The sequence below is a fragment of the Oncorhynchus gorbuscha genome, linkage group LG25 (assembly GCF_021184085.1).
Source record: "Oncorhynchus gorbuscha isolate QuinsamMale2020 ecotype Even-year linkage group LG25, OgorEven_v1.0, whole genome shotgun sequence".
Taxonomy (NCBI): domain Eukaryota; kingdom Metazoa; phylum Chordata; class Actinopteri; order Salmoniformes; family Salmonidae; genus Oncorhynchus; species Oncorhynchus gorbuscha.
In genome coordinates this window covers 7,401,645-7,411,912 of record NC_060197.1, presented here as the reverse complement: position 1 = coordinate 7,411,912, position 10,268 = coordinate 7,401,645, and the positions used below count along the sequence as shown (strand labels likewise).

Sequence of the window (10,268 nt, the reverse complement as noted above, 5' to 3'; positions counted from 1 at the left end):
CAAGTCCGGGTTCTGGCTGGGCCACTCACGGACATTCAGAGACTTGTCCCGAAGCCACTCCTGCGTTGTTTTGGCTGTCTCCTTAGGGCCGTTGTCCTGTTGGAAGGTGAACCTTTGCCCCCAGACTGAGGTCCTGAGCTCTCTGGAGCAGTTTTTCATCAAGGATCTCTCTGTACTTTGCTCCGTTCATCTTTGCCCCGATCCTGACTCCCAGACACTGCCACTGAAAAACATCCCCACAGCATGATACTGCCACCACCATGCTTCACCGTAGGGTTGGTGTCAGGTTTCCTCCAGGATTTGTATTTATTTAATCCATTTTAGAATAAGGCTGTAACGTAACAGAATGTGGAAAAAGTCAAGGGGTCTGAATACTTTCCAAAGGCACCGTATATGTATATATACTGTAGATGTGAAAATCTATCATTTTACATCACAGATTAAACCGCTGTTTGTAGTCTAAGATATTTCTTTATCACTGTAAGTCTGCTCCCTTGGCTTACACAAAGGAACCTGAGGCCAGTACAGCAGCACACAGGGACTCGGGGGCCACAGTCAGTCTAAGACTAGGAACAACCCAGCATCTCTCGATAGACCTGTGGTTATTATGTGGCCATGGCAACGCTGGAGCTCAGACTGCGGCCCATTAAGTTTTAATTATCCGTACATTTCAAAGGAATGTTGGCCTCTGCGAGCTGTGTGCACTCTTTAAGGCCCGCGCTTTTGGCTCCGTGGAGTCCGACCTCTCACGAGAGGACGCACGGAATCAGAGAAATTACTTTTGAGATTCACCCACTCTCCTGAGTGATGAGAATGGTTTCTTTGGTCTCAGAGCTGTTGTGTTCCTCTCAACAACCCAATGGGCCTTGGTCAGAAATGTTGCACTAAAAATAGACTATGTAACCATTTGGAAGTCCAGCGCATTCTCCACTTTAGGATTATTAGGAATGTTCTAGCCACACCTCACGTGTGTTTCGGAGGATTCAAGGGCCCAATAGTCGCCACTCTCTGCATGGTGCCTGTGTGCGCTGGTACCCATTGTTCTAGGGACTGACTGGTCATGAAACAGGCACGACCACCTATCACAAGACTCATAATACCCTCCCGGTCTGGCCTGTCATGCATGTGACCAAAGCTGTTCCAATAACAGTCAGATGTCGAATATGAAACTGTGTGACAGCGATAAGTGTTCGTCCACAGGTGTCTGGGGTCAATCAAGAGTGTGTGTGTGTGTGTGTGTGTGTGTGTGTGTGTGTGTGTGTGTGTGTGTGTGTGTGTGTGTGTGTGTGTGTGTGTGTGTGTGTGTGTGTGTGTGTGTGTGTGTGTGTGTGTGTGTGTGTGTGTGTGTGTGTGTGTGTGTGTGTGTGTGTGTACAGCACCTAAAGTAGAGGTGTTAGTGTATTGATGTCTCTTCTCTGTGTCTGTTGCAGGACTGTCTGAAGGCGTGTCAGGAGCAGATAGAGAGGGTGTTGGCCAGTAGCCTGCAGCAGGAGCAACAGCAGCAGAGACAGGAGGCCCTAGTCAGGTCGGGCAGCAAGGCCATGGAGCAGCAAGACCAGTCCAGAACCCCAACAGACGTATCCAGCACCCCAACAGACGTACGCGACGTCAACCTATGAGCTTCCCATCACCATCTACAAGAGTGACGCCCACCAGCGAGCTCCCACCAATCGCGTCACTCTGTCAATCTATGGGATCCAACAACATGCGCAATGTCAAACAATGAGCTGCCAGCACATACCCCAAGTCAACCAGTGAACTCCCACCACTAAATGCCACACCAACCTACGAGTTCCCACCCTTGTTTGTTAAGTCAACCTGTGAGGTCCCACAAAGTTTGGGATGGCAATCTATGAGCTGTCAACAGCATCATGCTGGAATGATCAACTGATAAGAACTTTTACAAGCAATATAGAGAATAGGTCAAAAAAAATTCAATGGGCGGCTCCCATCTATATTTAGCTGGTCACATATTGACATATGTGCCATATTAAATTAAACAAGCTCTTTTAGACACAAAATGTATTTGAAAACTTTGAAAGAGCCTTAGGTTTGCAGAAAGGAAACCTGAATAGATTTGCATACTTGAATGATGAAATATAGAAATATTAGTTTTTTACTTGATAAAAAATACCAAATATAGTTTTTCACTTGGAAAAAAGCTAGCAAAAACATTTAGTTATTATTCATATTATTGTATTATAATTATTGCTATTCTAAATATTGTTATCATTATTTCAATATAATTTAGTTGTATGATTATTTTTTATAATAATTGTTAATCATTATTAAGCATTTATCAATTTCACAATGAGTGGGTGTTTCCCTCAGTTTCAAATACAGGAAGCCCCTGTAGTACTGTGTGCATTACATTAAGTCCTGGTTTGGTTCTGCACGGTGTTCATACACCTTTATTTAGGAGAAGCTAATGTACAGGACGAGGAGAGCTGCATCTCCTGCCTGCTAAACTGTGCATCTGTAGCACTGCTTCCTATTTATGCTCTTATATGCTGGCCAGGAGAGGGCTGGGCCCACTCACACAGAACACAGAGAGAGAGAGTGAGTGAGGGGGTAGAGAGACGCACGTGTGGAGTCCTGAGGGTGTGTATATACTGCCACCTAAGGGTGAGAGTGAGGACAGAACAACTATCAGCTGTCACGGTCTTGATTTCATTGCCAAGTTAACACCAAGCCCATATTTACTTTTCGAATTGAACAAGGCTATTTTTGTTGTTATATGTTATTGAATTGTCTGCTCTGAGAAACTCCTGCACGTTATTAGAACATTATTGAGGATCATATATACCTTTTTATACCAGGGAGCCCTGTTTTAAGACTGCCAGTAAAGTTGGGGTGAAAGCATGTTTTTGTTCTGGGTCAGACAAAGCCAATACTAGAGAAAGGGAGACGGCATGTTGGAGGGATGGTCTTAGTCTGGAGATGAGAATGAAACTACAGTTGTTTGTTAGTGTCAGATGGATTGTTAAAAATGTTTTGTGGAGTTGGAGTGTATGGAACATTTAGAGCAGTGAAAGTTTGGCAAAGGTGGAGTAGCCTATTGGAGAGTGAGAGAAGATGGCAAAAAAAAGGGAGGTTTTAAGAGTGGAACTAGAGATGGTACGATTGGTGCCATGAAATGAAGGACTGCAGACAGTTGAAATGAGGGGAAAATGGGTGAAGACATGGTAGGAAGCTCCCGATCGGCACACCGGAACAAGCCTGTTCTTAATTGGAAGGGCTGCAGACAGTTGTCATTCTGATAGGTCAAGAGTTGATCATGAGGGAGCAGTTTGGTGTGCTGGAACATTTCCTGTAAGGGCCTGTTGTTGTTAAATCCAACTAGATATTTAAGTCATGGTCAAAGACTTGGATCAACCTAAATGCACTTTTAAAAACATGTTCCTTAAAAGCTGAAGGGGATGGTTATCAAACGGGGTAGGTGGGTTTTCAATGTTTTATTTTTTTATAATGATTTTTTTTCTTTAAGTTATTTGATATTCTCTGGGCTGGATTCCCACTTAGGGTGATGCACGAGGACTAGAAAGCATTTCCTGACCAATGAGTAGGAGTAGGGTTTACCAACGTGGAACCAAATCATTTGCAATGCAAACCTAGGAAAGCTTTAAAAATCACATCTAGACTTGATTCTTTGATTACATCCATTTAACTTGAATTTTGTTTTTGCCTTCTTCATATCCAAATCAATATGATGGTCCTACGAAAGGATAACACATCATAATGTTTTTTTTTCTTCTGGTTCATAGTTTTTTTTGTATTTTGTTTTGCTTCACAGTTCAGCTTGTTTTTCAGAAAAAATAATAACATACGGTCTTTAAACCTATAGGCAGAAAACCTTGTTTTTACTTTTGGCTTCCACGTTCAACAATGCAGAAAGTACTTAAAAACATATTTGCTTTTTCACATTTAAACGCAATCTGCTATAAACTGAGAAAAGATATGGGTAAACATTTAAAGTTGTGTTTATGTGAATTACTTAAATGAATTTCCAAGTGATGAAAGCCAAAATGGATCTGTTTATCTTTGATATCTTTTTCTTGCTGCTATTAAGCTTTTTGTTTTTCAATCTTAGAATTGTGATATTCACTTGAGTGTGCTGCTAAATGATGAATTTTAAAGTATCTTATTGTTTCCTTGCCTTTTCCTTGTTGTATGTAAACTGGAGAGAGTGGTAAAGTGGGACATGTCTTCAACTGGAAGTACCTTCTGCAGTTTTCTCCAATGGCATGTTTTACTCCATTCTTTCCGTTTATCTGTTTGTTTCCCTGCTGCGTTCTACCATTGAAATGTTGTTGTACCTCAGGTTCAGTGGACAATACCTCACAACTCAGCAGTTTTTCAGGGAGTTAGTGGAATCAAATCTGACTCTGATGCGTTTTGATAGGTTATCAAAAAAAAATTCCTGGATGAGAGGCAGGAGATTCACGTGGCACCTACTCTCTCTAGACAACAGATATTCCTTCTCATCTGTCAGATTACACTGATCTGTCGTTTGCTCAGTAGAGGACCATATACCAGATATTTCATATCATACCTGGTGCCAAATAAAAGACGGCTATTTGAAATGTATTTGGAAGACAAAAAATATATATATTTGTATCTTGTTTTTTCTACTTATGAGTTACAACTTAATTGCCACATGTAGGATCTGTGTATTGGATTAAGTGGAATGCATTTTGTGAGGTACCCATTTAGTGAGTTTTTTTAATGATCAAAAAATAATGTTTATGTGTACTCCTTCAGTGTGGAAAACTGTGGGTTTCTAGTTCGTTTTGACCCCCACCACTGCCAACCACATGTACCTCAGAAGTGTCTGATCCACAGCTTCTGTTCAATAAATTTGACCCACAAAAAAGAGTGAAGTATCTTTACTGGCTAGTAATGTACCTGTCTTCTGTTCTGTGCTGGTTAGGGGAAGGTTAACCTCGTCCGCAGGCTCAAATTGCTGGTGTATAGAGAGCCAGCTGGTGGACAAGATTACGGGAAGGTGAAATGTGTAGAGTGATTGGGTTGGTGGTGGTGTACTGTGCAGTCAAGTAACTATGCAGGCCCATATGAAGGTAAGTTAAAGATTGAGGGTGCTAAATGGCTTCTCATTTGATTGAAGATATGCTGCACCAAAAGGCTATTGTGTGTATGCAGCTATAGTCTTATCTGACCTAGTGGCTGTGGGTTCAAACTTCTTATGGGGTGAGATCCTTACGCCAGAACCACAGACTCCTTCAAACGTTCTCCTCTTTGTCATTTTGACATTGAGAGTTATAAAAAACGTATACAAAAGTACACATGGATGATATTAAGCCCACAACCTCTTGGCTGTAAGTCGATGCTATGACTAATAAACCACCAAGTCTGTGCCCCTTTCCTGCAGACAAATGACCTCACGAGTGGAATCGTGTTCATGTTTTACATCATTTCAACTCTATCTGATATGGTACCATTTTTTCCCTTATTTTTTTTTAAAGATCATAACCTTGTGTTTGAGGTGTATACTTATGTTTCAAAACGTACACAAACGCACACACAAGATGATATTTGAACGTACAAATTATTGGCTGCATGTTATGGTTTAAACCGCAGAGTCACACACCTCTTCACACTTCTTACAATTCTCTTTGTATATTTGACATATAGAGTTTTGGAAATGAACACTAAAGCACCAGTTGTTTGGGTATTATATCTTCTCACTAACAATTACCGTACTGAATCATCAGGGGTGACATACCAGTAATGAGTAACTACTATATAGCAGCTTTCATTTAGATTATAAATTATACAGAGTGGTAAACAGCCCATGTTTTTGAAGAAAATATATATACAACTCAAATTCAATGGTTTTGTACCTTTTCAGTTGCAAGCATCCTTACTCCCTCTCTTCAATGAATAAGCTACATTTATCAGGTACCATTCCACACCAATGGCTGATAGACAGGCAATCCAATTCGGGTAATTTACCATTAATTCAGGGTCCCCATACAAAACTGGTATCTTCACCTCACGAAAGATATTTAGGGTTCATTTAATGATTATTCTAGACAACAATGTTCTAAGAATTGTTCAATTGTTCAAATAAATGTGTTTGATCAGGGAACAATCTTAATGAGAGTAACATTTGTATTCTTATCTAGACCATTTATTATTCATTTTTCACCTTCTGCAATGCCATTGGTCTGTTAGAGTAGGCCTCGTGATGTCACGTCACGTGTCATAGAACTAGGAAGAAACCCGTAAACATTGAGCCAGTAAGGAGGTAGAAAGTCTTTTGGAATAGCCTAAAATGCTTACATTTAGCTTGACCGTTGTTAGACAGTAAGTAAACAACACCACCTTTCTGTTTTGTATGCTGTGTAGAGTCTGTATGTATAATATATTTGATCAAATGTACGTAGGCTTCTGCATACGTGACAACCCTATTGAACCACTTCAAGCGAAGCTGTCCGTTGCCGACAAGATTAGCTAGCAAGCGTGTTGCCTATTCAAATCAAATGTATCATCTAACAGTATTATTCTGTGCCAAAGCGGCTGCCTAGCTAAATCCATAGGTTTCTTATTCTGCCACCATATCGAAGCAGTGTCACTCTGAGTGTCCTCTCTCCATAGACCGCATTTAAAGCCTCTCTCACATGCAGCCTCATTGAAAGACATGCAAGCGATCAAAGCTACTGACGTTAACGTTTAAGCTATTTGTACACCTCTAGAATTTCCCTGATACTGTGTATTCTTTAAAACAACGCTATGCCTGTAAATTTCAAAATGATTATCTTCTCACTTTCACAGTGGGGAGACACAATACAACAAGGATAAGTTGCTACAAGGTATGCTGTTATTTATAAACATTCCAACCTTGACCAGTAATGACCTTCACTCGGGAATCCTGTGTGATTTAAAACCAAAGGCTGTAAGAACTAGCTTACACACCTTTCCTTGTTTCTCATGTATCAGATGATAGAATTAAAGTGATTGATACTCATCTGTTTCCATGTTCACTTGAGGGGGAATGTTAAAAGAAAGGTCACTCACACAAACACTGACTAATCCCTTATCCAACTGGTTTTCTAAGTGTGTATACCTGTTGGTCTTGTGCTGTCAGGTCAGGGAGTGGACACTTCCCTCTCGGAGCCGGGGCTCCAGCAGGCAGAGGCTGCAGGACTGTACCTCAGAGAGCTCAGGTTCTCCAACGTGTTTGTCAGTAACCTGCAGCGCGCCAGACAGGTGAGTTTTCCTGAGATGCCACTGGTGTAACATGTGATGTCGACTTAGGTTACAGGTAGGTGACCACTCGTCCACCCAGCTGGCTCTATGTAGCAATTGAGCCTGGGAACAAGGTTAGGTGACCAACAGAAATATTAACAGTGCACAGCAGATGTAGGATGTAACCTCTGTTTAGTTTAGATTCCCAGTGTGCGACTTATAATTGTGGGCACCGGCTACACTGTCACTGCTGTTCAATTGCAGGAAATGGCAGGAGGTGTTAGGAACTGATGTCAAAGTAAAATGATTCTCTACTGCAACACCTTTTCAGTGGGAGACACTCAGATAAGACAAAGTCACTTCAATAATTCCTGGAACAAAACTTCTCCATTGTATATGTTACTGTTGAAAGAGGGAAGAGAGCAGAGGATATATTAAGACCACAGATATAGACTACAGGATATGAGAAATGTCAGCAGGTAGAACTAGAAGTAATGTTAGTTTATCGTGATGGCCTAGTAGCTGATTTGGTTGTGGGTGCGGAGATTAAGACAGTGCTGTCATTGTTCACACATCCTTATCCTTTGTCAGACTGCAGAAATCATTATGAGGAACAATGTTCACTCCTCGGGCGTTGAAATGATCTTTGACCCCTTACTCAGAGAGAGGGTAAGTCTTTCATATGCCTCCTATTTCCTATTGCATGTAAGTAGTATAGAATTGTTCCAGCCCAGTCTACCTCGACAGGGACCCTAGAGTTTGACATTCAAATAAAATGCATAGAAAATCTGCATCAAAGTGGTTCATCAATCATGCAGGGTTTTGGGATCGCAGAAGGACGGCCCAAGGAGGATCTGAAGAACATGGCTAACGCAGCCGGCCAGTCATGTCGAGACTATACTCCTCCTGGAGGGGAGACCTTGGAACAGGTTAGTCTGTGATCTGAACATTTTATCAGCTTTCCCTTTGGTCCTGCTGTTGGTTAGCTGTCAACAGCTCAGAGCTGGATTCCATGGCCAACAGTGCCATGCAGGGGTTCAACTCGGAACTTCAAGGCAGAAGCTCAACACATCATTAATAGATCATTAATTTTTCCTCGAAGGAGATGAGTATTATTTTAGTCCTTGAATAGTTTTAACGTGTGTCTATGTCTTCCTCCAGGTAAGGCTGCGATGCAAGAAGTTTCTGAAGTCGCTTTACCAGCGTATGGTTGACGACCACAGCTGCTCAGGACAGAGTTCTGCTGCTGTAGGGACAGAGGCTGGGGCCAGTGCAGCCGAGTCTGGCACAGATGAGCCCCTTGCTGGTTTGCCTGACGACGGGATGGAAGGTGTCCCTCTCCATGCCCTGGTGGTGAGCCACGGTGCCTACATCCGTGTGGCTGTGAGACATTTTGTGGAGGACCTGCAGTGCTCTCTGCCCCAGGGCCTGAAAATGTCCAAGGTGTTGTCAGCCTGCCCCAACACAGGCATCAGCCGCTTTGTCCTCACCGTGTCTCCCAGTGAGTCTGGCCTGGCACTCTCTGCTGTCCGCTGTGTTTTCACCAACAGGAAGGACCACCTGACCTCCCGTAACATATGTTACATCACACATTAAAGATAGACAAGGCAACACAAGGTTTAGTCACTACTCTGTTCTGTTTAAATATTATTTACTGTAGAGAACAAACCACTAAAAGTAAAGAATATCTGGGACAGTGACCTGTCTACTATTTGATGATATGAGTTGGGGGGAGATTTTAGTAGGATCATCGAAGAACCCTAATTACCCATTTATTATTGATTTATTTTATACACAGTAAATAAATTAAGCATTTTTGCACAGTTTATATCTTCGCCTGTTTTAAAACCTTTTAAGTAACCTCCACGTTGTGTGACATGCATAAGTATTGGAAGTGCCCCAAAGTGGATACATTTTGAAGATCGGTATCTTCTACCTTATCTGATGTTCATGGAGTCACTATACCAGTCCTTAATGATGAGTCATCAGACACACTGTCACTCCAACAATGATGTGTATTGCTGACAGGTTTAACAACAGCAGACAAGATGCTGGCACTGCGATGGCAATAACACAAAACAATGTACTACCTCAGTTGTTCTTTTGATTGTGTATTTATTTGGCTAGGGGTTGGGTTGGCTTGAGAGGTTGGATGGTGGAGCTTGTATCAGTCTGAAGTTGGGTCCACATCTCTGTTGTGATTTCATGTATCTATTTTACATCATGTTTTGCTCTGTTGTCATTGAGGTTTGTCCGTTTTCCCGGTCTATTGAAAAATGTAATCAGAAATGTATCACAAGAAGGGAATGACTACCCGACCACAGACAATGACACTGAGAAGTAGAGGACACAATGTATTATGGGAATACAGGGTAAATTATTTGCTTTTTAGCTGTTAATGGACCCTTTTTACAGTAGAACATTGCTCAGTGCAAATTCTGCAGAACTATTGGCAAGATGTATGTATATCCTGGATGAGTGGATTTCCCGGTCTTCCAATAATTATTCATGCGATTTTCTATAGAAATTAAGCACTTCCTGTGTCATATTCAGATAAAATGAGGACTTGTTTGGAATGTTTTAGTGTGGATAATGTAGTGGTTTGTTTCCACTAAGTCGATCATGTTGAAGATTTAGTTGTATTGTTTGTGTCATATTATACCAAAGGCAGAAAAGTGTGAAGAATGTCAGTATCTTTTAAAGCCTTCAATTACAATTCCACATGGAGTTATCTCTTATTGTGGTCCATGTCCATTACAAGATAATAAATGATACACTATCAGAAGTTGTCTTTTCTGTGAGACAGGTGTGCTATGCATGAACTTGAGCAATACTGCAAGAAACCTGTCACTGCTACATAGTTACAATTATATCAGACAGTTGTATCATAAGTTTAAACATAGTATGCTTATTTTTACAAACCAGCTAAATGTTACACATGGACAGTTTTTTGTCTTTATTGTTACACATTGTCATTTTCGTATACAAGCAGTACAGCGTTACAGTATTGTTTGGTATTGTATTGCCAATAAAAGGCTTCAATATTGGTGTTTAACATG

The 10,268-nt window shown here is 41.3% G+C and overlaps 2 protein-coding genes across 2 annotated transcripts in view; both read left to right on the top strand.

Annotated features, from left to right (window-relative positions):
• Positions 1-4,864, top strand: part of LOC124014241 (G1/S-specific cyclin-D2-like) — a 12,562-nt gene extending 7,698 nt beyond the window's left edge. Inside the window, exon 5 of the mRNA XM_046329046.1 lies at positions 1,431-4,864. Within this exon, the coding sequence (XP_046185002.1) occupies positions 1,431-1,619 (189 nt within the window). The 3' untranslated portion in view covers positions 1,620-4,864. The remainder of the gene's footprint in view (positions 1-1,430) is intronic.
• A 1,334-nt stretch (positions 4,865-6,198) lies between these two features.
• On the top strand, positions 6,199-10,268 carry tigarb (TP53 induced glycolysis regulatory phosphatase b). The gene is made up of 6 exons (XM_046328702.1): positions 6,199-6,327; positions 6,796-6,833; positions 7,109-7,230; positions 7,801-7,878; positions 8,028-8,138; positions 8,371-10,268. The coding sequence occupies exons 1-6, from the start codon at positions 6,296-6,298 to the stop codon at positions 8,803-8,805; spliced, it is 816 nt and encodes a 271-aa protein (XP_046184658.1). The 5' UTR covers positions 6,199-6,295; the 3' UTR covers positions 8,806-10,268.

Bases quoted from the DNA above. Each gene is read 5' to 3' on its own strand.
- tigarb (XM_046328702.1), top strand. From the start codon at position 6,296: ATGCTTACATTTAGCTTGACCGTTGTTAGACA. The intron at 7,231-7,800 runs GTGAGTTTTCCT...ATCCTTTGTCAG, and splicing joins ACCTGCAGCGCGCCAGACAG to ACTGCAGAAATCATTATGAG. The intron at 7,879-8,027 runs GTAAGTCTTTCA...TCAATCATGCAG, and splicing joins ACCCCTTACTCAGAGAGAGG to GGTTTTGGGATCGCAGAAGG.